This window comes from Athene noctua, chromosome 18 (genome assembly GCF_965140245.1).
Source record: "Athene noctua chromosome 18, bAthNoc1.hap1.1, whole genome shotgun sequence".
Taxonomy (NCBI): Eukaryota; Metazoa; Chordata; class Aves; order Strigiformes; family Strigidae; genus Athene; species Athene noctua.
In genome coordinates this window covers 13,979,499-14,005,122 of record NC_134054.1, presented here as the reverse complement: position 1 = coordinate 14,005,122, position 25,624 = coordinate 13,979,499, and the positions used below count along the sequence as shown (strand labels likewise).

At 49.7% G+C, this 25,624-nt stretch overlaps 1 protein-coding gene across 1 annotated transcript in view; it reads left to right on the top strand.

The window, feature by feature from the left end:
- RNF213 (ring finger protein 213) overlaps nt 1-25,624 on the top strand; it is a 51,258-nt gene that overhangs the window by 21,505 nt on the left and 4,129 nt on the right. The window contains exons 26-58 of the mRNA XM_074922230.1: nt 610-803; nt 1,180-1,323; nt 2,005-5,598; nt 6,444-6,580; nt 6,900-6,995; nt 7,441-7,559; nt 8,129-8,239; nt 8,938-9,011; nt 9,802-9,949; nt 10,303-10,438; nt 10,868-11,056; nt 11,495-11,634; nt 12,073-12,227; nt 12,580-12,792; nt 13,165-13,346; nt 13,991-14,111; nt 14,222-14,322; nt 14,593-14,772; nt 15,271-15,434; nt 15,527-15,629; nt 16,298-16,412; nt 17,320-17,530; nt 18,526-18,716; nt 18,985-19,113; nt 19,917-20,027; nt 20,259-20,501; nt 21,150-21,231; nt 21,824-21,858; nt 22,185-22,279; nt 23,023-23,182; nt 23,500-23,680; nt 24,474-24,568; nt 25,143-25,394. Of these exons, the coding sequence (XP_074778331.1) occupies nt 610-803; nt 1,180-1,323; nt 2,005-5,598; nt 6,444-6,580; nt 6,900-6,995; nt 7,441-7,559; nt 8,129-8,239; nt 8,938-9,011; nt 9,802-9,949; nt 10,303-10,438; nt 10,868-11,056; nt 11,495-11,634; nt 12,073-12,227; nt 12,580-12,792; nt 13,165-13,346; nt 13,991-14,111; nt 14,222-14,322; nt 14,593-14,772; nt 15,271-15,434; nt 15,527-15,629; nt 16,298-16,412; nt 17,320-17,530; nt 18,526-18,716; nt 18,985-19,113; nt 19,917-20,027; nt 20,259-20,501; nt 21,150-21,231; nt 21,824-21,858; nt 22,185-22,279; nt 23,023-23,182; nt 23,500-23,680; nt 24,474-24,568; nt 25,143-25,394 (8,201 nt within the window). The remainder of the gene's footprint in view (nt 1-609; nt 804-1,179; nt 1,324-2,004; nt 5,599-6,443; nt 6,581-6,899; nt 6,996-7,440; nt 7,560-8,128; nt 8,240-8,937; nt 9,012-9,801; nt 9,950-10,302; nt 10,439-10,867; nt 11,057-11,494; nt 11,635-12,072; nt 12,228-12,579; nt 12,793-13,164; nt 13,347-13,990; nt 14,112-14,221; nt 14,323-14,592; nt 14,773-15,270; nt 15,435-15,526; nt 15,630-16,297; nt 16,413-17,319; nt 17,531-18,525; nt 18,717-18,984; nt 19,114-19,916; nt 20,028-20,258; nt 20,502-21,149; nt 21,232-21,823; nt 21,859-22,184; nt 22,280-23,022; nt 23,183-23,499; nt 23,681-24,473; nt 24,569-25,142; nt 25,395-25,624) is intronic.

The following is a 25,624-nucleotide window of genomic DNA, read 5'->3' as shown; positions in this document are numbered from 1 at the left end:
GTTTGGAGCTCACCAAAGGAGAGCTTCACCCAGACACCCGTAACTGGGAAGTCTTCGTGGGGTGAAGCTACCGCCGTACAGCAGGAAGGGTGTGCTGGGCTGGAGCAGGGGACGAGGCACAGTCTCTGCTCCCTGTGTTAATCTGGGGAGCAGCAGCTGCCGGCTCCCGGCGGCCACAGGCAGCAAACGCGAGTCACTGCCCGAGCGCTGCACAAGAAGCTTCCACAGGCTGAGGCCGGAAACTCGAGGGTGCTCTTGTCTTTGACAAGAACCATTTCAAACCCCTCCCCCCCCCCCCATATATTTTGAGTTTAGAAACAACCGCATAAGAGGATAGATTTAACTCCTAATAAAAAGTAAAGCCTGTCTCAGGTAGTCTAAGCCAAACAAGCCACGTGGGCAATGACAGCCTCCAGTAGCCACCAGCAGCAACAGCTTTGATTCTAGGCTGGAGCTGCTCTAACCAGGTTTAGGCTTTCCTCTTCTGGAGTGCCTTTTGGGGAGGTTCAGAGATTTCAGAGGATAGTGTACTTAAGCGTTTGACTGACTTTAATATGATGTGTTTGGTATTGATGGCTTTAATTCTTTTGGTGGTTTTTATGGTAACAGGGAAATCTCTGTATGTGAAGAGGCTACATGAGAGACTGCAAGAAGAGCAGCCTGACTGTACAAAACTTCTGAAAACCATCAGACTAATTGAACCAGAAGTGGATGAAGATAAAGTGCTAAAATCTCTCCTGCCTTTCCTGAAGAGAAAACACCAGACAAAGCCCATGATATTCCACTTTGATATCACCTCGTCAGTAAGTACATCCCTCCCACAGCTGCCTTGTCCTAGAAGTTCTGTGTGGATCCTTGCAGAAGCTGCTGCTTTAAAGTTTTTGTTTCTTAGTAAGCCATTTCACTAGGATGTGTTTTCTAATTATTGTGTAAGTAAGTAACATAAAGAACTCTTTACCACCAAGGTGGTTGACCTCTAGAACAGATTGCCCAGAGAAGCCGTAGAGTCTCCAACCTTGGAGATGGTAAAAATCTGACTGGACATGGCCTTGGGCAGCTGAGCCTGCTTTGAGCAGGGGGGTTGGACAAGATGATCTCCAGAGATCCTCAACTGTTCTACAGCTGTGCGGTTACGATGAGTAAATACAGAGGAAATGCCTTTGTCTTTTCTTGTGATAGGTACAAAGTGGAATTCCAGAGTTTCTGTTCAAGCTGTTGGTTTTGCAGTATCTGACAGATAATAATGGAAATATGTGGCTACGACAGAAGTGCCATTTGTATATCATTGAAATCCTCGAGGTATCGCCCGTGCCAAAGAAAGCAGCAAGACACGTACGTACGCAGCAGGACTTGATTTCTTTGAATTTCCCCATCATTTTGCCCATGTGTTTGTATCCAGCTGCATATCAGTTGTAGAGTCTGTAACTGTAACCATAGTGGAGGAATCCCCTGCCTGTGGCTGGGTGTCCTGTGCATCCCCACTCCACAGTGGTGGTGTACAAGCGATAGTAAATCCAGACAGTAAATTATACCTGTGGGGGTTTTCTTGGGTTGGTAATTCCTGAAGGCCTGTTATCCAAGCCTCTCTGGCCTCGCTGTAACATTTCCATAAAAATGCAAAATCTAATCTTTCTCACGTTACTTTGCACGTGTGAAAGTACTAGAATATTTATATGCATCTGTAAGGACAGCGTGTAGAAATGACAGGGATAAATAACAACAGTTTCTTGGGTTTAGTTTTGTTTTTCTTTGGGGCAGCACTGAGGAGGGGCTGGCAGTAACAAAGGACTGAGGTTACAGGAAGGAGACCGGAGGAGGAAATAGGATTAACTGTGATGTACTGTAAGTGAAGGAAGCGATGCAGAGGGGGAGAAGTGTTGTGGTTGTATAGGCTAGCTGCTGTTTCTCGGTTGGGTCTGTGATTTTAGGGAAGAATACTGTTAGGAACAGATTCAACAAAGTGAAGATGATTACAGCTTTGTGGTGATGTATTTTCTTCTCTAGATGTCAGCAAGCCAGAAGTATAATTTCTTTGATGTGTTCCCTAAAGTAACATGCAAGTCTCCCAAGGAAGTACTAGAAATGGAGACGCTTTGGAACCAGTCTGGGGATGCTTCAGACCCAGGAATGGACAAGGAAGAATTTTGCAGTGAGGCTTTCCAGAGACCTTTCCAGTATCTGAAAAGATTTGACCAGGGGTGCAATCTGGACACGTTCTGTTACGAAGAGCACTCGGTGGAAGGCAGCCCGGCAGAGTGCCTGCAGCAGTTCCTCCTGCACTGTGGGGTGACAGATCCCTCCTGGTCAGAGCTCCGAAACTTCACGTGGTTTCTCAACGTTCAGCTGAGAGACTGTGAAGCTTCTGTCTTTTGCAACCCTGACTTTGTCCACGACACTTTGCAAGGTTTTAAAAACTTTGTTGTTACCTTCATGATTTTAATGGCAAGGGATTTTGCAACACCTTCCCTAAACATTTCTGATCAAAGTTCAGGAAGGCGGTCCTCCGGCCTGGAGAACGTTGCAGAAGAAGATCTTCTTCCTTTCCGCATTCGGAAGAGGTGGGAGTCTGAGCCTCACCCGTATTTATTTTTCAATGAAGATCGTGTGTCCATGACATTCATCGGTTTCCACTTTCAGCCTAATGGCCGTGACGGCGTTGATGCCATTAATCCTTTGAATGGCAACGTTATCAAGAGAAATGTCATGACTTCACGGTTGTACAACGGCTTGTTACTCCAAAGAGTTCCCTTCAATGTTCCGTTTGATCAGTTGCCTCGTCATGAGAAGCTGGAGAAGCTTTGCTTGGTTTTGGGAATCCCCTGGGTGATAGACCCTGACGAGACGTACGAGCTCACGACAGACAACGTGCTGAAGCTCTTGGCCATTGAGATGCGATTCAGATGCAACATCCCAGTTGTCATCATGGGGGAAACAGGCTGTGGGAAAACCAGACTTATAAAGTTTCTGTGCAAGTTACGCAGAAGCTTTGTAGAGGTGGAGAACATGAAGCTTGTAAAAGTGCATGGAGGTACTACTGCGGAGATGATTTATGCCAGGATCAAAGAAGCAGAAGCCCTGGCTAAAACCAATAAGGAGCAGTACGGGTTGGACACGGTCCTCTTCTTCGACGAAGCCAACACGACGGAGGCCGTAAGCAGCATCAAGGAAGTTCTGTGTGACCGCACGGTACAGGGGAAGCCGCTGGTCTCTTGCTCTGGCTTGCAGATCATAGCAGCCTGCAACCCTTATCGTAAGCACACACCGAAGATGATCCAACGCCTGGAATTAGCTGGATTGGGCTACCGTGTCAAAGCAGATGAGACGAAGGATAAGCTCGGATCTATTCCGCTGAGACAGCTCGTGTACCGGGTCCACGCGCTCCCACCCAGCATGATCCCGTTAGTGTGGGACTTCGGGCAGCTGAACAACTTAACCGAAAAACTGTACATACAGCAGATTGTCCAGCGCGTTACGGAGCACGTCCCTGTGGGGCAGCTCGAAGCAGAGGTGATCACAGAAGTGCTTTTTGCTTCCCAGCAATACATGAGGCAGAGGGATGACGAATGTGGCTTTGTCAGCCTGCGGGATGTGGAACGCTGCATGGAAGTTTTCAAGTGGTTTCACAAACACAGTGAACTCCTCCTGAGAGAACTGGAGAAGTACCTTGCTGAGAAGAGAGCTCCAAAGAGCATGGCTGAGAGAAACAATGTTATCTGGTCCTTAGTGCTGGCAGTCGGGGTCTGCTATCATGCGTCCTTGGAGAAGAAGGAGGCCTATAGGAGTGCCATCAGCCAGGTTCTTCCAAAACCTTACAATACTCAGAAAAAGATTTTGGAAGAAATCACCCTGGTGCAGGACTTATTCCTGAGTGGCGTGCACCTCCGAGATACCATAGCAAGAAACTTGGCCTTGAAGGAAAACGTCTTTATGATGGTGATCTGCATTGAGTTGAAAATCCCTCTCTTTCTTGTCGGGAAGCCCGGGAGCTCCAAATCTCTTGCAAAGACCATTGTGGCTGATGCGATGCAGGGCCAAGCAGCTCATTCGGATTTGTTCAAGGACCTGAAGCAGATCCATCTGGTGTCCTTTCAGTGCAGCCCTCTCTCCACTCCAGAGGGAATCATAGGTACTTTCAAGCACTGTGCTCGATTCCAGGAAGGGAAGAACTTGGAGGAGTATGTCTCAGTGGTGGTTTTGGATGAGATTGGGCTGGCAGAAGACTCTCCCAAAATGCCCTTGAAGACTTTGCATCCACTTTTGGAAGATGGCTGCATAGATGATGTCCCTCTTCCTCACAAAAAGGTTGGCTTCATTGGCATTTCCAACTGGGCTTTGGACCCTGCTAAAATGAATCGAGGCATCTTTGTCTCACGTGGTGACCCCAGCAAAGAAGAGCTTATAGAAAGCGCGAGGGGGATTTGTTGCTCGGCACGAGGAGCTCTGCAGAAGGTCGAACAGTATTTTTGTCACTTTGCAGATGCATATGAAAATATCTGCAAGGCCCAAGACAGGGAGTTCTTTGGTCTGCGTGACTACTACAGCCTCATAAAGATGTTTTTTGCCTTAGCTAAGAGCTCCAAAAGTGAGCCAACGCCTCAAGACATAGCTGAAGTTGTTCTTCGTAACTTCGGGGGCAAAGATGATGTCAATGCCTTGGAAATATTCACCTCGCAGTTACCAGAAAAAGGAGAAATACATGCTCATGATATCAGTAGAATTGAGCTGGTGCGACAGAACATTCACAGCAGCGGTGAGGATGGTGATTGCAGGTACCTGCTTGTTTTGACTGAGAATTATGCAGCTCTGCAGATCCTCCAGCAAGCTTTTTTTACTGCCCGACAACAGCCAGAAATTATCTTTGGCTCCAGTTTCCCCAAGGACCAGGAGTATACGCAGATATGCAGGAACATCAACCGTGTGAAGGTCTGCATGGAAACTGGCCAGATGGTTGTGCTCCTCAACTTGCAAAACCTTTATGAAAGCCTCTACGATGCCCTCAATCAATACTACGTGTACCTCGCTGGCCAGAAGTATGTTGATTTGGGACTGGGCACCCACCGGGTGAAGTGCCGAGTGCACCCCAGGTTCCGTTTGATCGTCATCGAGGAGAAGGACGTGGTGTACAAGCACTTCCCCATCCCGCTGATCAACAGGCTGGAGAAGCACTACCTGGATATCAGCACTGTCCTGGACAAGGGGCAAAGGGAGACCGTGAAGGAGCTGAAGAAGTGGGTGCAGGAGTTCGCTGCGGCCAATACAGAAGAGCACTTCATAAGCCAGCAGAGGTACAGCCCCTCGGATGTGTTTGTGGGCTACCAGCCCACCACCTGTGCCTCGGTGGTCCTGCAGACCACGGAGAGGCTGCGACCAGCGTGTCACCCGGGCGAGCTCCTGCGCTGCGTGAAGAGGGAGGCGCAGCTGGCCCTGCTGAACTGTGCCACCCCGGACGCCGTCATCCGCCTCTGCAACTCCGTGGGCTTCTTTATGGCAGATTCGCTGGCCAAAATCTACTTCAAGCAGCAGCAGCACACGTCTTTCGCAGATTTCCTCCGAGCTCACGTCCGCGCTGGGGCCGGGTACCAAACAGTCTTTACAGAGGTGAGTGCCCTGCCGAGTCCTCTCCGGAGCCTCCCGGCCCGCGCTGGGGTTTGCTTGCCCCACCAGGGCTGTGTGCTGGCCACACCCGAGCAGGCTCGCTGCGTAGCGCCCGCCTGCGCGGGGGGGTGTCTCGGCGAGCGTGGTGTGTCCTGAAGCATCAAGTACCTCTGCTGGGCATGGAGCAGTAGTTGGTGCTCCCTGGCAAGCAGGGCTCTGTGTGAGCTTGGGCAGCTGAGGCATCGCTTCACTTTGAGGGTAGTTCTGTCTCCACGTACGCAGCCGGCAAAAACTGGCTGCAGAAAAAGTCATCAGGAGCATTTGAACCCTCATTTCTCTGTCTGCCTCGGGTCTTAAAGATACGAAAGAGTTTAACCCAGCTGAGCCACAACCACGGAGAGATCTCACAGGCCTGTAATGGGACCTCTGGCTTACTTCTGCCCAGTAGCAAAGCTAAAGAACTTCAGCTGAGATTGGCTGGAGAAGTTCTCCCTCTCCCGCGTCACATGGAGACTGTGGCTGGACTCGCCGCTCCCCGGCAGCGCGGTGGGGAAGGCAGCCTGGCAGGGAAGCACGGGAAGGGCTCACGAGGAGTTTGTCAGAGCCTTGGCTGCCCCTTCCCAGCTGCCCCAGCTCTGGCAGCACCACGAGTCACCGTGCCCAGCTACCCAGCATGGCCCTGGGCTGCTGTGACAGCCCATGTTGACCCTTTGCCTACTGGCAGGGCAGGTGCATGTTGTTTTGGGGCGCAGTCCAGCTCTGCAGCAGGTTTGCAGCATCTGGGTGCACAGATGAGGGAGTCTGCTGCATCCCTGAGCAAAGAACAAACCTACACCTTGCTCTCCCAGGTCACCACCTTCTCGAGGCTTCTCACCAGCGCTGACGCTGCCTGTCTGGAGAGGGAGGTGCGGGGTAAAGCGCAAAGGCCTCAAATCCTGTTCCTGCAGCAGTTTGACACGGAGTACTCGTTCCTGAAGGGCATCCGGTGAGTCTGGTTTTGCGTTGCCCTGCTCTGAATGGGCTCTCACCCGCGTGAAGGAGGCGTGGGCTGGACACTCGGAGGAGCCTGTATGGAAAAGGGAGGCGGGAGGCCGTGCTGTGCCCGGCAGTGGCCTGGCCCCGTGCAGCTGTGTGAGCTCCAGCACACTGAGAGGGCGTCTGAAGTTACCCCATCGCTGTAGGAACTTTTAATCTCACCTTCTGCCTGCAGCAGCCAAAGCCAATGCGGAGTGACTACTTCTACAGGCTTTAACGGTTTGGTTTTTACATTAGTGATTTCTCTTAAATCCCCTTTCGCTCTTCAGAGATTTCCTTGATGCCACACCGGGAAATAAAATCCTCATTATTCAGACAGACTTTGAAGATGGCTCTCAAAATGCCCAGCTCATCGCCTCAGCCAAGTAAGTCAAGTGTGGCGTGGTCCCCAGCTGGCCGTTCTGCTTGGCGACTCCTCCCCACCGTTGGATGGTCAGGGCTGTTCCGGGGGCTCAGAATCAGGAACGCGTGATCCTCTCTTTATTCCGTAGTGGAATGAATGTAGAAGCACTAATTGTATTTCAAATAATAATCCATAACCCACATCAAAATAGACTAGGCCGGGTCACGTTACCAGATAATCCCCTCTGAAGTGGGAGTCCTTGCCGTTGGCTCCAGAAGTCCTGAAGAGCTGAGGATGGGGGGGTTGTTGGTGTGACGAGAGGTGGCTCGGCACGGCTGGCTGGGAGGGGTTGGCGAGTCACTTATGTCTGTAAGGGGGGAAAACGGGCCCTCCCTTACAGAGCAAAGACTTGTGGCCGTGCCTTTTTGTCTGTCTGATCTGTCAGCAGCGTTCCTACTCTCTCGTAGATACACCGTTGTTAATGAAATCAACAGGGTGGACCTGGGACAAGTCTCTGTCTTTGTTTACTTTATCATGAAGCTTTCCCGGGTGGAAGGAGGAACCTCCTACGCGGGGTTTCATGGAGGTGGGTCTGCCCGTCTGTCGCCCCTTGCTCCTCAGCTGGCTTCAGGAAAGCATACCAGAGCAGCAGTTCTCGTGCTCACTTTCCTTTTTAATGCTTAAAATCTGGAACAGGTTTGTGCTGTGGGTTGTCAGAGCTGCTTCCCCTACCCACAGGGACTGTCCCTGGGGGTCCTGGTCTTTGCGAGAGCACCTTGCCTTGCTGCTGGCAGACGAATCCTCTTTCTTGTCAGCTGGCGAGCAGCAGACAAACACCGTGCTGCTGCATTGGCACATTGTCCTCCAGGAGGCTCCGGAGTACGTGCTCACACGTTCCTGCTGCGTGTGGTGGGCTGGAGGAGCCTCACAGCCCCCCAGTAGCGTGCACCCCCCCTCAGTCAGGGTGGTGTGCGTGAGCGTGTTCGAAGCGACTTGCTGCTTTCCTTTTCCACATCAAGAAGTGAGAGTAAGCAAACTCTGACTGTGAACTGCTAGCCCACAGGCACTGAGAGATAATTCCTGGGAAGTTCTTCTAGAAGAGCATGCTGCAGGCATGAAATGACTTCTTTTTTAATTTTTGTCCTCTGTCTTTAGGACTGTGGCAGTCGGTGCATATCGACGATCTCCGCACATCCAAGGACATGATCTCCGACGTGACGGCCCTGCAGAACCTCACCATCAGCCAGATGTTCTGTGAGGACTCGGGTAAAACCAAAGGTGAGCTGCGTGCTGGCTGTGCCAGGGGGGAAGAGGGAAGGTGCAGTCCCAGGCTTGGTGCTGGAACAGTTGCTTTTGCCTGGCACAACGTATTTTCCCTGCTTGGCATCTGTTTTTTGTGGGGGGCCACAACATGGCTACCAAGTTTTATTTCTATTTAGTTTGTTACTGCATTTTTGGGTCATCAAGTCAGTTATGTTGGTAGTTTCCCCTTTTAACAATAACGTGGTATTTGCACTGCTCAGCACCCGGAGAGCTCTGCCTCAGCACAGGAGGCAGCAGACGCTGCTGGCAGAGACCCTGACAGGGAGCCACTCCAGAGAACATCTCACTTGAATGAAAGCAGATCCGTTCCCTAAACCTGTAGGAAGATTAGAAAAGACTATTTTTCTTTCCCCTCAGTTCTTCCTTATGCTTTTTCCTTTCACCATTCTGTCTCACAGGGCTCTGGCAGAGCGTAGTGTATGAGCCCTGGGTGTCAGATTTCTCCCAGCTCTTGCTGTGTGAGGCTTGGCAGCCCCAGCAGCTGTAGCTGTTTAGGGAGGTGGATCTCAGCCACTCACGCAGGTGATAATGGGTCTCTGACAGATGTTCTGCTGCTCTGGGATGCAGTCGCTAAATAAACTCTTATCTGATGCAGAAATGCACTGCTTCTCTCTAATAAAAATTCTACACCTTGGTTGCAGCTCTGCCTGTGAACGGAGAACAGGGGAGCCAGGTGGAGGTTGAAGCGCCTGTGCCAGAAGCAGGGCACTGTGAGGTCAGTTCAGAATACATTTGTTTGCTTCTCTGCTCTCTGTCATCCGTAGGCACAACACACCTTCTGCATCTGCATTCACCTGAAATCCATCAGGAATGTTACCTGCATTGTGAATGTTAACGATCAGACACAAATCCCTCCTCCTGCAGCCCAATCAAAATCAGCATCATTAAAGTAGTAAACCATTCTAAGGACCCTCTAATCCTTAGTCATTTCATACTCCTAATTTTTAAGAATCAGTTTTAAGTGTCTGTTGTTTTTCTGCACCCTGAAGTTGAGAACTGTGATCCTGAGGCTGCCACTCCAGCCCTCGGTGCGTTTGAAGCTGTGCCAGGGTTGGCTATGGACTTTGCTGGGCTGCAGCCCTGTTAAGACTGGCTCGTTCCCCTGGCAGCATCAGCTGGAGGATGCCCAGGACGAGGGTGACTGAAGGTGGCTTTTGCCCCTCCAGTGCCTAAGCATCTCCCAGGGAGGGCATATTTTCCCTAGTCATGTTTAGAATTTCCACATTTTTCCCTGAACTGCTGAGTTTTCCTCCTACAGGAGCCTTACCTCAATACAAATGCTATGGTGCTTGCCAGTCTGAAAGGGCCACAGGAGTTGCATCATGTACTTGAAAGCAAAAGAAGAATTTAAATTTGCAGCCTTGGATGAGAGGAAAACGGGGAGCTGGGATTCAGGGGGACAGGCCCTTTCTAGAGAGCACTATAACCACTTTAAGAGGGATGTGTTGGTGCGAGGGTGTAAAACCGAAGAGTAATGAACTTGTTTTCACGCTGTCCCCGGGAAGGGTGAAATCCTGGACACCACTGTACTCCTGAGGACCTGTGTACAAAGTGCCGTGGGGATGCTGCGGGACCAAAATGGGGATCTTAGTCGAAGCAGAAAACGAATTAAGATTCTCCTTGGCCTTCTGTCCAAAGAGGATGACTTGAAAGGTATGTGCCTCCTGGCTGCAGCAGGTGGTGTCCCTGAGCATCTAGGGGACTGCCAAAACACGGACCTTAGTTCAGGGGGGACCCAAAGGTCAGGGATGGCCAAGGTGGCTCTCCCAGGCAGTCTCCCAGGGGTGTGTGTGTCTGTGCTCCAGTCTGTTGCTCCTTTGATGGCTGTGGGGCTTTCCCTGTAGTTCAGGTTGTGGTGTTTTCTCTGGCTGGGCTAGCTCTGGGGACTTTATTTTCTTGGTCGGCTTATTATTGAAACGACTGTAAAATGCTGTGCTTGGTGTGACATTTGGGTTTGGATCCAGTGCCAATAGAAGAAAAAATGCAAGTTCCATGTTGTTTTCTAGCCTCTTTCCTGAGGATAACAAAGGCTCGTCTCTCCAACCTTTTGAAGAAGCAAGAAGAAAATTCCCTCCACCCGAAAAACTGGGTGCTTCGGGAGGCTTCCAACCTCAGTGCTCTCCAGGAGGCAGGCACCTTCAGGTGAGGGCAGCAGCAGTGTCTTGTAACCTGCGGGTTTCCAAGAGAAGTCTGCAAATGGCAACCGTGCAGCAGAGACAGCAGTTCTGTGTAATCTGAATATTTGCAGTGTCAGTCTCCAGTCTGTGCTGGAAACTCTCCGGAGGCGGTTTTGTCCTCTCCTGGCTCCTGAGGGAGAGTGACTTTACAGCTGAATGGGCTGTACTGGGACAGGAATGCACAAGCGCTTTGAGTGGGCCAGTGGGATTACAGGCGAGCCACAAGTGAGAGAAGCGTAGGGGTTCTGTTGGTGCTATTTTTCCCACTTAAAGGCCAGATTAGGATTTTCTCACGTGCAAGTGTCAGCAGTTTTTCAGGAAAACCACCTCCAGATTTGCTGATAGTGCTGCTCACCTTCCTTCTGGGTTTCTCGGTCTCTTTCTGCCCTCAAAGGCACACCCTGTGGAAGCGGGTCCAGAAAGTGATCACTCCGTTCCTGGCTCTGCTGATTGCTGTCATAGACAGAAATGGGAATCTGGAGCTGTTGGTCAGGCCGGCAGCTGAGTGGGTGACAAACCTGTGGATGTTCATCTTCAGTGATACGAAACTTCTGAGTGTCCCTTCTGGCGTGGGCGCGAGCAGGTGAGCTGCTGGCGGGAGCAGCCGGGGGCTGCGCTGGGCCGGGCCAGGTGGGAGGCTGATGCTGCTGGCTGCTGCCCGGCGCCGTGGGGAGGCACCAGGGCAGTTCTCGCTGACTTGTCTGACATCTGTTCTTTCTGCCTTATTCCCAGTACTCCCGGGCTTTGCTCTCTAGCTCTTGGCATGCTCACACTTGTCACCCAGCCCCTGAAGCCCACGTGTCCTGCCACTGCAGCCCTTTTGCCAGGGACAGCTTCCCCAGTGAGTCCTAATGCTACACACTTGGCAGGATGAGCTGTATTGATGAGTCTTTTAGTCCTTTCCCCTTCCCTCCTCCCCTTTTGGGGCTAATTTCGTGCTTTCTGCAGCTTCCTGCCTCTGTTGTCTGAATGCGTTTCCCAGGCAAAAGCCCAGTGCATTAATGACCTTTTAATCTCCTAGCTCTCAGCCAGAGATAATTCTGGTGCAGAACAACATGACGGTGTCTGCTGATGCTGGGAATGAGATGCCCTTCAGCTGGAGGATAAAGGAGTACTTGGATGAGATATGGTTGGAAGCTCAGTATATCCAAAACACTGAAGGTGAGAGCCCGGCTTGAGCTCGTGACACGGAGCATCTCCACCCACCTGCCCTGTAAACTGGTCTTTCACTGCTGTGCCTCTGCCTTTCTGTGACCCTGGAGTCACCTTCAATCCCCCTGTGCTGACAGGAGCCAGCAGAGCTTTGTGCAACTGCCTTTTCTTTGCGCTTCTCACTATTAGTCTTTCTCGCGTGTTCTGTACCCTTGTATTCAAAATGCTGTGGAAATTCCAGGAGTTAATGCCAAGTGAGATGCCATAAACACGTTGCTGGTGCCTGGGCGGAGAAGGCCTGGCCTCAAACCCCTCGTTAGTGCTCTGAATGAGGGCAGTGCTGTTTGGATCCGTGATTAATTGGGTGTCAGTCTCTTTCAGACAGAAGCTGTGTCCAACCCAGCCTCCTCCTAATATTCAGCTTTTCTCTGCATTCTCATTTTCCAGACCAAGCTGAGAAGTTTGTGGATATCTTCCAGAAAACGGCACTGGGAAAATTTCTCTCTGCTCTGAGTGAGGAAGAAAGGCACATGCTCTTCCAGTGCTATACCACAGACTTTCTTGCCCTGACCATTGGTGTGTCGTCGCTAGAGGAGCTGCAGGTCAGTGTCTGGAACGAGAGCTGGCAATCCTTTGGGTGGGGAGAAGAGCAGGATGTGTGTGTTCTGTTTCAGTCTTGCCTTCTCAGGCAAAAACCCCCCCACCGAGGCAGACCAGTAGCAGGGTGGCCCCAAAGCAGAGGTGTTTGACACTGAATGGCTGCTGGAATTGCCGAGACTTTCCTCAGCAGAGCACTTCCAGAGAGCACCTGTAAAAACTGACACATCATTTCTGGCTCTCTTTGTCAAGTACTGATTCTCTTCTTTCGGAGGATTTTTGCCAGGATTTCCAGTACAAAATGAATTATAGAAGTCCTTCTTTCATTTTGATTTTAACTTCTTTCTAAACTTCCAGTGTCTGCGGAGCATGTTCTTATCCTGCATAGAGGAGTGGAAGGCAGCATCTCCCAGGAGAGAGGAGACGGTGCCGTCCTTGCCTTGGGTCCACCTCGGATACAGCCAGTTCAAGAGCCGCCTGCAGAACTTTTCTAGGATCCTGGCTGTACACCCTCATGTGGTTGACTACCTTGTTAACCAGGAAGGAGATGGAATTCCATATTCTGAGATGGTAGGGTCACTGCCGGGCCTTTTGTGATCCTCAGCCCCAGCAGAGCTCTAGCTTCATTGAATTAGCTGGCGTTCTTGATCTCAGCAACAGTGGAGTGGGAGGCGCAAGCTCCGTCAGGATCTTCAGTATTAGGAATAATCTGCTGTTCTGGTTGTTACTAGCAGGTTTTAAAATAGTTGCCCTGCTTTTGCATGTTAATAGGATGTGCTAATGATCTGAGCCATGGGCGTGAGAATTCCAGAGCTTAGGATCATCAGATAGAACATTATTCAGCAGAACACATGGTGTAGCAAACCAGGTTGGGAGCCCAAGGTTTATAAATAATTCTGAAACGCAACTGTTGTTATACTTAAACCTTGTGTCTGTGTCTAGGTTTTAGACATGCGAGCTGCAATGGTGTGTGCTGAAGAGCTGGAGAATCAAGTGCAGACAGCTCATCCAGAGACCTGGCTGCAGAAAGTGAAGAATCTTCGCATGCCCATTGAATTTCTTTGTAAAGAGAAGGATTTACAAAGGACTGGGAGTTGGTGCCATCAGCTGCTGAAAAATCTGAAGTATGTAGCACAGTTCTGCTCACAATCTTCATCTTTTGCCTTGCTGTTAATATTAGTACAGGCTGAAAGCTGCTCTGGTGCTGCTTTTCTCCCTTTTTAGATTCTCCCTCTGAATGTGGCAGTACCAGCCAGCACGTTCCAGCTGGGTTCAGGGGTTATTTAAAACTCCCCTGAGGTGCCTGTTAAGCAGCAGCGTCTCCCCCCTTCTTCCCCTTTGCGTAAAGGCTGGGGGGCTGCACAAGATGGAGTCTTGTCTTTTGGAAGACGAGCCCAGAGAGCTACCCCAGTTTCTCACAGACCTTGTTTAGTTTAACCGAAGTGAAGAAAGTGTAGTTAATTTTATTTTATTTTTTTTAATTGCTTCCTTGGTGTAGAGGTTAGAGGCGTGAGAAGGCCTGTGCAGCGCTGGCTACAGGACAGCTACGTGTGAGCTGGTGGTCAGCTGCTGGTGTGTGCTCTGTCCTTGACAAAGAGCCAGGGCTGATAACCCGAGGGTGGAGCAAGACGTTGAGTGAGAAGCACACAAATGCTGCAGTGCCGAGCGTGAAAGGCAGCGAGATCACGAGACTGACCTGACGCTGCACTGCCGTTCGTGCTCTCAGCTCACCGTTGTACTTTCTGAAATCACACTTTGCTTCCCGCAGAGTCTGCTGGAACCGGGTCTTCTCCATGTCTCTGTTTGTAGAACACGTGTTGCTTGGCATCAACACTCTGATGCCAGAATTTGAGAACTTAGTGAAAAAATACACTTTACTTCTTGGCAATGTAAGTAAAGATGTGATTTCACCTCTTCCCTGTTTGCATCTGCTGATGATGTGAATTTTTGTCTCGGGTGTTACTGCTGAGTCATTTAGCTTTGTCCCTCTCCTCTGCAGTGTTTTCAGCACAATTCAGACATGAAGACTCATCCAACTTTTGTTGCAGTGATGAAAGTACTGTGCCAATGTAAGGATGAAGTCAGCCACAGGCTCTACAGGTAGTGACATTGAGACGAGTCGCAGGGTCCGGGAGGAACATTGCCCGTGTTGCCAGCGTATTTCTGGGCGTAAGGCAGGGCTGCACGCAGTGCAATGAAAGCCAAACGAAGAGCAGTAACTTCCATTTTAGTCTACACCCTTAAGCTAAGAGTTAGCCAACAGGTCTTACATGACGTCCTCTTGCTCTAGTTGCAGATGAACATCTTACTAAAGGCTTTTGGGGAGGCAGCACTGAGGTGATGGTGTTCGTTGCTGTTTCTGAATTACAGACATGGTCTGAACTCCTGTCCAGTGTGCCTGGGGAAGCCGAAGGAGCCCGTCTGCCTGCCCTGCTGCCATGTGTTCTGTCAGAAGTGCATCAGGACGTGGCTGGTCCCAGCACAGATGCACTGTCCCTACTGCAAAGCTGCCGTGGGGGATGTTGATTTAGACGTCTCGGCGGAGCTCAGGTACTCGCCCTGGCCAGGTGGAAGTTCTGAGCTGCAGCTCTGCAGTTGTCAACACGAGCAGCATGGGTGGAGGGAGCTCTGCTCTTTCAAGGGCTGGAACAGGTCCTGTCTGTTTTCTGTTTGTTGTTTCAAAAGAAGGGAGGAAGTTGCCTTGGCCCCTGTAAGAAAATTGTAGTTACAAACCCCTGTAAGCTAAAGCACAGCCAGAGGCTGAGTCAGACAAGGGAACTGCTTGTCACCTTGGATCGCTCTGTGATAGCTTGGCAAAAACCTCTCAGTAAATGTATCTGGCATCGCGTTGCCATTTGTGATCTTAGCTGTCAATGTGACACAGCCCTTGCAGACAATACTGCTGAAGTGTTGCACAAATCCAGCCCTTTGGAAAGCTGGAAAAGGATCTCACCCAGCTGACTTCTGCCTGTGTCTGCTTTGCCTCGTCCATTATTTAAGGGGTTCTGTATTGGAATGTTGTCCTGATGCTCTTTACCCTTCCCCTAGAGATGCCATAGCAAAAGGTGCCCTGTTCCGGCAGAGATGCAACAATTTCTTCATAGATGTGGTCACTACCATGTGCTTTAAGGACAACGAGCCCCCTGAGGCAGAGGTGATCCTAGAGCTCCTCAACCTGCTCTTTGTTCACAGAAGCCTCCTGCAAGGTTCAGGTGAGCTCCCTTCATCCTGATGCTCAGCCTCATGGAGCTGATTATCTGCCACTTTCTCACCTGCCAAACTTGTCTTTTCCTTACCTCCACAGATCAACCTGCCATCTACACAAAATTCCTGTCCCCGTTTAACGACGAAGTAGATGAAACTCCCATCATCCGCTCCGTGATGCTGAAGCTCCTCTTGAAGTACAGGTGAGCAGAGTCAGGCAACTGATGGACGTTACACAAGGGGGTTCAGCTTTGTTTTTCATGACCTCATCAAAGCGGTCTGATTGTTCTCCTCACTGCCGTGCTGTTCATTGAATTTGAATCATTACAGGTGAAACTCATCCTGTGCTTTTGTATTAATTATGCAACTTGGCTGGCTTGCATGCAGCTTGTGTTAGAGCATCTGATCAGTCTGTCCCAAGGTTTACCTAGCTGTTCCTAACCTAAACCCGTGCTGAACGTGGGTGGCTTAGGTAACCTGAAGGTACCTGACTAATTGATACGCTTTAGATCAGCAAAGAAATGATGTTTTAATTGCAAAAGGTCCTTTGTGTGCTTACACAGACCTCTCCCTTCACACGAGCTCTTCCAGCCTCCCACTGCTCACCCGTGGTCATCTCCTAAATCAGATGCTTAAAAGAGATCAGGTGATGCCCCCTAGGAATGCTAATTAGGCATGGCTGATGACAAAAGCCTAGCTCAGGCTAGGTGACGTCTGGCAAAACATGGCACAGTTGCTTTCCATCTTCCAGATGGATCCAGAGTGACCCCCCTGTCGTGGGCATAACTCCTAGTTCAGTTGTGATTTAGAACACAGGTAACAGCCATCAAGTATTGCAGCTGTGGTAAGGGGGTGTTTCTCTCTCCTGTAGCTTCAATGAAGTGAAAAATGATGTGCAACACTACCTGTCCCGGGTAGAGCACAACGAGATCCTAGACAAAAATGATAAAAAAGAACTCTACTTGCTTTTTGTCAACTGCTTAGAGGTAAGAGCGCTGGGGAGGTAAGAGCTGGGCAATAAAACTGTTGCAGGAATAAAAAAAAAGTCAAGAATAGAAATTCTTCTGCAATTTTAGGCAAGTTTCTTGTGCACATAACTAGCTGCCCGACTGGAAAGCCCCGAAGGTAGTTTATATCAAATCACTGTCAGAACCTGCTCTCCAGTAACGAGCCGTGCCCAGTAATGAGGGAAGGGGGGGTGTTTGCAGCAATATGGAAATTCTTTCTCTGGGACACCTGGGCCAGGTCTCTGAGTGTTAAGCGAGGCCCAGTAAGACTCAGACTCCCAACACAGGAGTGTTGCAGCAAGCAAGGGGATGTTTAGTTTCAGTAGTTCACTACAGGACTACTTTCTTGTTTTTGCAGACACTTTTGTGTTCGCAGAGCCTTTGATTATTATGTCGTTCAGATTGCTGTTTCCTCCCCTTGCCTAACTTCTAATGCTTTGGACAACTTTAAACGATTTGACAGCAGGCTAGAGGTTTCAGTTCTTACAGTTTTAATTAAAATGGTGACTTTGTAGATAGGATCAAAATTTGTATTCTTGCTAAGGGAAAGACAGGTAGAGCTTGGCATCCCGGAACACGTGGCGTGTGTTTCAGCATGCGTGTGGCTACTCAGCATCCTCATAACTTGCTCAGCTGCATGCTTAGGAAATGTGAGAGAGAGCTTGGGTGCATCGCTGAAAATGGTGCTTGGTGACGTGGCAGAGACTTAGGATAAGCACTGGAGAGATCAGAGGGAAGAGCTGATGGCCTTGGGGTGGCGGATGCTGAGGGACATGGAAGTTTAATGAGCTTACTGCAGCGTGGATGCACTGGAGAAAGTACCAGTGCACGGGACATCTGATTTCAGTGGCTCTGCCACTCATGCAAGATTCTGGCCCATCTTTAGGATTCCATGTGTGAAAAGTCTGAGGGCAGCCTTGGATATCAGCATATAAACTATCTGCCTGGAGAAAGAGGCTTTCCAGAGAACTATCTCCCACAGAACGATCAAGAAATTCCTCCGGAATCATCCGTTGAATACCTGCAGGCAGTAGCCAAGGTCCGCTTGTACCTGAGTAAGGCTGCAGAGCTGCTCTTCGACTTGCACGGGCCCACAGGTAAGTCTGATTCTTCTGCTATCAAATGGAAACGCTGTGCAGAGAGCAAAGGCACCACGGGAGATGGGCTGGACACAGGCAGTGATCCTGGCCTGCGCTGGAGCTCCTTTCGGTGCGGGGCCAAGAGCGTGTGCACCCGCTTCCTCCTCGTTCATTCAGCATCACTGAGTATTCATCCTCCTTCCCACGGATTACAAGTGCTCTACAACTAGTAGCAAGGCTGTGCCAGTCACCCCAAGGGGGTAGTTAAATAGCAGCTGTGCCTTTCGAAGGACATTTATTTTATTCTCTAGATGCTAACAATGAAATTTTATTTAGAGCCAACTAAATTGAACTCTAATGAATAAATGAATAAAACATAAATGATGCTTCAGCTACATGTCTGCTGTAAGGTTTATAGTTTTATATGAATGAGAGCTCTGTGCAGCTAAAAAGGATGAAAAGATACATAAAAAAAAAAAAAAAAGAACTTTTGAGCTGATTTGCTGACCCAATAAAAAGGAGCAGTGTGTGGAGTATCTCTGATACTCACACAGTTCATGAAGTGCAGTAACATAACTGATTCCAAGGGACTTTGGTGTCCAGCCCTTGCATTGAGCACGTCAGGGGAGCGAAATGCATCGCAGGGACCCTTCCTAGGGAGCACCATCACCTTGGCAGTTGACACAGTGGAAAGCCATTATTGAGCAAGATGGAAGAGCTCTGAGAATGAACTACCAGTGCATGGAAAACTTGTCCTTGAGAGCAGGAAATGGGAGTAGAGTATGTCATCCCCTGTCAAAGAAATATGAATCGTTGTCTGAAATCCAGCTGAGGAAACACTCTAGATGAGTATCTGAAGACGAGAGGGCTCTTGAGTTCTCCTGTGTAATTAGTCAGTACTAGTAAAAGGGGCTTGGTGCTACAGCTAGTGCCGACAGAAAAGTTTTACAGGGTAGGGTAGGATGTGGTTTTGCTTCTTTTTTTAATTTTTTTTTTTTCCCCCCGCTATCCAGAGCAAGACCAGGTAGAGGAGAAGCAGCGTTACCTGGCAAATGTGAGGATGTTCTGTAACCTCACCAAGAACAACTGGCATCGTGTTTACCTAGTCCGGAAAATTGCTAGTCAGTATGGGATGGAATTTGCTCAGAAGCTTGTCACGGAGGCACAGTTTAACTGGGTGTTCCCAGTGGAAATTCTGCAACAGGTAAAAAAGAAGTGTTGTCTTGGAGATGGCTCTGGCCTTCTCTTAGTCTTCAGCTTGTGCTGCTTTGGGTGTTTGTAGTGTTGCACGGTGCTGGGGGCTGTGAGGGTGACGTGTGGGGTCTCGGCAGTGAGAAGCCGTTGGGGTGGCCCTGCCCGCTGTCTCTTTGCAAAGGCTGAAGTGCCACAGTTCTGGGAGGAAGAGGAGGTTCTGCCTTGCCCACCGGCTGCTCAGCGTCCACCGTGCTCACCACGGGCTCTTCCCTCTGCAGGTGCAGAACAGCCAGACTAATCCCATCGACCGTTACCTGGCGTGTGGCGAGGGGTACCGCGTCCTGCGGGACGCCGTGGGGAGAGCCATGATGGAGTGCAGGACCGAGGGGCTGCTGGAGGCGGAGAAGGTGGGGCACGCTCTCCTCACTGTGATCCTGCTGCGGGGTCTGCATGGGCAGTGCTTCACCTTGATGTTCCTCTTGGCAGGGTCTCTCCCAGTGGAGAAGCCTGTGTTGTCTTGGCTTGAAAGTTACTGTGGCTGATGCCCCCCCCAGATGTTTGTTTTTCTTCCTCACCTGTGTTCTAGCCCACGTAACCCCGAGGTTATTTCTGTTGGTTGCCTCATCTCCCTTTTATCCCCTTACAATACGTCGCAGTGGTTTGTTTTACAGTGAACAACACGGGCACCCTGTAGCCACCTGAGGGGCGAGCAGGCAGATAATCAAAGGTGCTTTATGCCCCCTCCCTGCCTGCCCGTATCAGCCTAGGCTTGTCTCGCCATGCAGAAATCAGAGGTGATCTCTGTAATCGTAACCTTCTTCCAGGATGTATTTTGTGTATGAAAATCTTCAGGATGAAGTTTGTGGACAATCCGCCTTTGAATGTCTCTGTACCATCTCTTATACACTGGCTGTGGTTTGACTTTTTTCACGTGTGTTGCTTTGATTTGAAGGCGGCACGTGCAGGCTGCTGCCCAGCAGATCGCAGTTCTGACGGGATCTTAGACGCACAAAGTACTTGAGAGGTTTCTGATCTAAAACCCTCAGTCGGGTTGAGTGCTGTCAGATTGCTCATTTATGGCTTCAACAGCCATTCCTGCACCATCCCCCTTCATTTATGGGGAGAGCTTTAGCACAGACCTGCTGAAGCCTGCGCGTCCAGGAGCTGCCCTGACAGCCTGGGCTCTGCCATGTCACCACTTCTTCTCCAGGCAGCTGCCAGCTCCCCGGCTGTAGGACGTGTCCATCTGCTCCTGGCTGTTTTCAGAGAGGTCACCGCCCTGTATGGAGTTAGTGACTCTAATCTGCATCCCAAGCAGCAGGTAAGATAGTTCCCTTTGGTAACTTGTGACAAACGTGGTTCATTTATAACGATGAGTGAGATTTGAATCATTGGTGGAAGAGCCTTTTGTTCTTCTGCCCCAGGTAGGGTTATGTCCTGATCTGAGCAGACTGGAAATGTTTTCAAAGCAGAGGCAGCACAGCTAATAATCCTCTTCAGTTGGGTGGGCAGTATCATGCTGGTTTTACTTCTTTTAAATATGTGCTTTCAGCAAACAGATGCTATAACTGCGTTCATCCAGGACTCCCAAGTCCTGAACTCTCCAGAGCTGCGGCACTTTGCAGCTTCCCTCGTGAGGAACACGCTGCCATCTCTGAGAGTGGATCCTCAGAGCTTCAGCCCCAGCGGGGCGCTGGTGGAAGTGGCCGTTCACACCGCGGCGGTGCTGCTCTGCGGGCAGAGCCCCCTCCTGCAGCCCCTCAGGAACCTGGCGTTCTGCCCACACACCATGGAGGTAAAGCTCTAACTCAGGTGGCAGCTCAGTGTATTGCTGGGTCCTTCACGTATCTGCTGGGTCCTCTATAACTCAACCTTTCGTAACATCAAAAGCACCAGCTTACTGGTTTAGCTGTGAATTACTGATGCACGATGATTTTGGTGTTGTTGGGATGAATCAGCACAAGCAGCAGCCCTGAACTGGTACCTTTGCATGGTACCTCTGCATCCTGAGCGCTTTCAGGCAAATACTTCTGCCAATATCTGAGTGAGCAGGTTGGAAGGAGCTGGCGGGTCACGCTGCGCAGAGCTCTGGACGGTGTTCTCATGGAGCCCAGGGCTGAGGCAGGGCAGAGGGATCTGCTCAGTGACTTCTGGCTATCCAAGGCGTAAGGAAACGTGCTGGTACACACCAGGGTGCACCAGGGCCACCCCAAGAGGAATCCAGCTCAGGATGTCTAGAGAGTGCATGTCCAAGTCTTAACAATACTGACAGTTCTTAAGAGTGGAATTTCAAAGGTAGAATTTGAAAATGTGTGTGTACATCATCTGCATGACCTCTGCTTTCAGGTGTCCCTTGTTCCCCATCATCAATAAAGCGACAGCTACGGGAAAGAACTGATTTACATATTAATTTGTCACCTTCTTTTTCCTTTTTCCTCCTTAGCACTCTTTTCTGCCCACAATGCCAGAAGATATAATGGCTCAGGCGAGGGCCTGGAACGGAGTGGCCTCTCTGCGCTGGTACAGTAAGTGCTCCTGACTGGCTGGGAAAGAAACCGAAGGATAATCCTTGGTTTCTGAATGAAACTCTTCCAAATGTGAGGACAGACACACTCCTCAGCATGAGTTTTCCCTTGTAATTTAAGACTTGTGGCTGTGGTTTATGTGGGTAATGCACCAGAGCGCATCGAGCTTCTGATTAGTCTCAAGCTTAGAGCTGTTTGCAGAGTTTGGGAGTGCAGGTGCCCGGTCCTGTCGCCTCTGGCAGGATGGACGTGGGAGCAGAGGAGCACTCGGCCACCCTCCTGGCCAGCGTTCTGTTCTCTGCTTTCACGGTAGGATCTTAGGGCAGACTGGGAATGCAGGGGTGGGAGCATTTGGTGCTCTGTAGCAGAATCTTTCGGGTTTCCAGTCCTTGTTTCTCAAGGAAAGCAGCACTGAACAAATCCTTGAGTTCCTGTATGGGCCTATTGCTCCTTTGAGCTTTGGGACAGTCAGTGCTTTTGATTAGATTTTGAAGCCTATTTCCTGGTCCAAGATAATGATCCCTATGAAAGGAAATAACAGGGGCTTTATAAATGTCTGTCTGGTAACACACTCCTGTCTCTCTCTTGCCAGCATGTCCAAATGGCCACCCCTGCACTGTAGGAGAGGTAAGAATTTGGGACTGGTGGGTTTTTAAGCAGGCAGCGTTTCCAACAATATAAACTGTTTTGTTTACTGGTTTTATTGTTCTATTGCAGCGTGGTTCATTTTCCAAACTCTGTATTATTAATCGTTTTGCCATTGCAATGTAAAATTCAGAATAGCTCTAACACAGCTTATCCCCTAAATCTAGGAAACAAGAAAAGCAGAGGTCCTTTGCCCAGTGTATAGCAGTTTTTGAATTAACCAGTTACTGCTTGGATTTTTGTTTCACTCTCTCTGCTGGAGAGGCTCTCACTCTGGAATTCAGTGTTCTCATTTTGCTTTTTGCTAGTGTGGCCTCCCCATGGAAACCAGCCGCTGCCTTGACTGTGGTGCCCAGGTTGGAGGGATGATGCACGTCCCTCTGCGTGGCTTTCAGGAATTGCGGTACGTTCTGAATCAGGAACCTCTTCAGCACTAAATGATGTAGCACTTGCCTGTCGTGCTTTCAGGCTAAAAGGTACCAACCCCTTCATGCTGCTACCTGAAAGGCAGCTCGGGGGATTCCCCGTGAGCTCGGTCACAGGCCTCTGAGGGAGGAGGCTCAGCTCTGAGCAGTGCTGCTCTAACTGACTTGGCAGAAACTGCCTTAACATAAGATCTTGTCAAGCTGCTGCTTTAGGGTCTTTCATCTCCCTGCTCAGTCAGGCTGATCCAGGTTATGTGGTTCTACACCAGCATATAGGAATAGGCAACATTAACTTAAACGCATCAGCACGACTGAAGAACTTCTACCAGAGCTCTGGTAACTATGACTTGTGCTCCCTCCACCTCAGCTCTGAGTTAACAGCCCTTGTGTAAGCGTGTTAAAGTTACTCAGAGCAGCAGCTTCTCATCTGTGCAGTGTGGAGTTGGCTAATCTTGCCCTACAGGGCTGGACATTGCCTCTTGCATAGAAAATGTATTAGGAAGAGATGTCCAAGGAAGAGTAATCAGCCAGCAAAAACAAATAAATTGGCTTATTTGTGTACAAAACTTACTGGAAGTCCTCATTCCCCTGTAGCACTTCTAATTGGCAGCTTTTATGGCATTTAAATAATTTATGGGTCAAAAAAACCAGTACCGGGTGTCAAAGACACCTCTTTTGTGTGTTTTGTCAAGGCAAAAAAAATATATGCACTTTCTAACAGGAGTACTGAAGACAGAACCCAAACCGGCCACATACTTGGGGATGCACAGCACAGAAAAACAACGGGAGTGTCTGATCGGGCCATGTCCCCGGTTGTCTTCATCCTGATACGCCTGCTCACACATTTGACCATGTTGCTGGGAGCCACAGAAGATCCTCAGGTATCTTCCAATAATAGTGCCCAGTGGCCCCGTGAAGCGTAGTGAACCCTTCGTATGATGATGGTCCTTTTCGTCGTGTTGCCCAGTGACCGGGGCAGTTTCAAGATGCGAGACCCCGAGTCCTTCCCCCCTTGCCCAGGAGGGGTTTGGGTTCTCCCTGCGCTTGCACATCCAGAGGTGCCTGCCTTTATTCCTTCAGGTGGGAATCCTCTGGGGTGGAGCTGACTCTCTGGCGGGGCTGTAGTTCTGCATGCCGTGTACTTGAGCTGGGTGTTACTGGCCCTGCTCATTCTCACCTTTTGTTCCTCTTGTAACAGTCATTGCAGAAGATTATCAAGCCACCGGTGCACAACTCGGTGAGTTTCCTGCAGCAGCATATCCAGGAGGACTTGGCACAGCTGACAAAAATTTTGGGGAAGAGTGTGGATGAGACTATCAACATCTTTCATCTTGTCCTTGGCAGCCTCCTGAAGGACGCCCACCAGCAGCCCGGCCAGTGTAAGGAAAGCTGCCTGCCCCGTCACACCTGCAGGCTTGCTCTGCATTCGAAGGCAGCAGTTATTTAGCTTCTTTGCTAACAGACCAACAGGCAGTGGCTGAGCTGATGAGGAAGATCCTGAAATCTGAGGCTTGTTTCTTACTGTAGGGAGTGAAGGATTTTGGGGTGTTTACTTCTTTTTGTCAGGTACATGGGGTCTGCAAGGTTTGGTGCATAATTCTGGAAAGGAATTACTGAGTCAGTAACCCCCTGAGATGTTGACAGAGCTTTCAGCTCGCAGGCGGAGGCGCTGCTCAAAGCCCAGCGGGTTGTGCTGTGTATCCCCGCACACCACGCTGCCCTCTGAATGACTGCAGAGGAGCTGCTTGGCAGGAGGGGGGTGGCAGAGCGTGGCTGTGGTAGGATCCGGAGCTCAGGTTGCCGTCAGTCACTGTGTCAGAGAGATTTATGTGCCAGAGCCATATTGTTAGTGGGACACAGCACAAATCAGTATCCTAAGCTCTGTTCTTCGGTCTGTCACTGGTCATGGTCTGACCTTGGACAACTTGTTTAATCTTTCTGGGATTAATGACTTATATAATTGTCCACATCATTCAAATGAATGGCTGGACTGAAGCTTTCTGAAAAGAGGCTCTCCAGCTAGAGCACGATACTCAGCTTCTAGCACCTCTGTCACTGCTCTTGGCTCATCATGCTAACTTGCAAGGTTGTCACATCTGGAAGCTTAGAGAATCTGTGCTTTCTTTTAATTGAAGTATTGCAGATGTAAGAGACTAAATATTCCTGTTGCAGGGCCCGTTCAGTTTGATGGTGTGCTCTCCACCAAGGAGAAGAGAAATAAATGGGAAGAAATTGTGGCAAACACAATTATTATTCCTGAATTGGAGGTGAGAAATTTCCTGTATTAAAATTGCAGTAGTTGAACAGTTCAAAACCAACTTCTTTTGAAATCTGGCCTGCTGTAATATCTGTGCTACGCTTTTCACTCAGCTGTTCCTAAAGCCAAGCCCTCTATGACACAACTGCAGGTTAGCCTTAATTTGTGAGGGTCAGCCAACTTTCTTCTGCCTGTGGCAATGGGTATCTGGGGCCGGACTTGTGCTGTGATGACTCTGTGTAGCTGGAAAAGCAGACATGTCTTAGCTCAGCTCAAGGTATTTGTCCAAGTAAGCGTATGGCTGCCCCAAATGAATCCTGGCTGCCTTTCCCCCCCATATACATCATCTCAAGAATGGAAGACCCGGGAATTGGATGAGCTCTAGAACAGAGAATAACTCGATGGTATAAACAGCCACCTTGCAGTATGTGTTTTACATCCCTTCTCCGGGAGTTCAGCTTCTGCTTTCACATATTTCTGTGTCAAATGGTCATCAAGCTCATTAGGGAAATACATTCTAGTGGCGGTTCAACACAGCAGGACACTGCCAATTCTGGTTTTGGTTTTTTAATTTTTTAATGCAGGATTTGGATAAAAAACTTCTGAAGTTAAATAGACAAATACAAGAGGATGAGAGAATTTCTTCCAATCCAATAGTGAAAATAGTGTATGGTGACCCGGGCACTTTCCTGCCCCAGCTGCCAAAGGGCAGTCACATACATCATTCCAAGATGTGGAGCTGCCGAAAGAGGATTTCAGTGGAGAACCTGGGCCACGTAGTCCAGCAGAAGAACGCCAAGGACAGCGTCCCTCTCCTTTGGAAGTTTCTGCAGAAGGTGGGTGTGACACGGGACCGCAGCGTTCGGAGGTCGGTCACAGCCACAGGCTGGCTGAGGTTGAAGGGGTCTGGTCCAACCCCCTGCTCGGGCAGAGTCACCTGGAGCCCGTTCCCCAACCCCCGTTTGATTATAGTGTCCTTATCCTCACAACTTTCTGTAATCTTGAGAACTGTACCTGTAAAATATTTTTTTTTTCTCTTAAACATTTAAAAAGTAATTCCATAAAA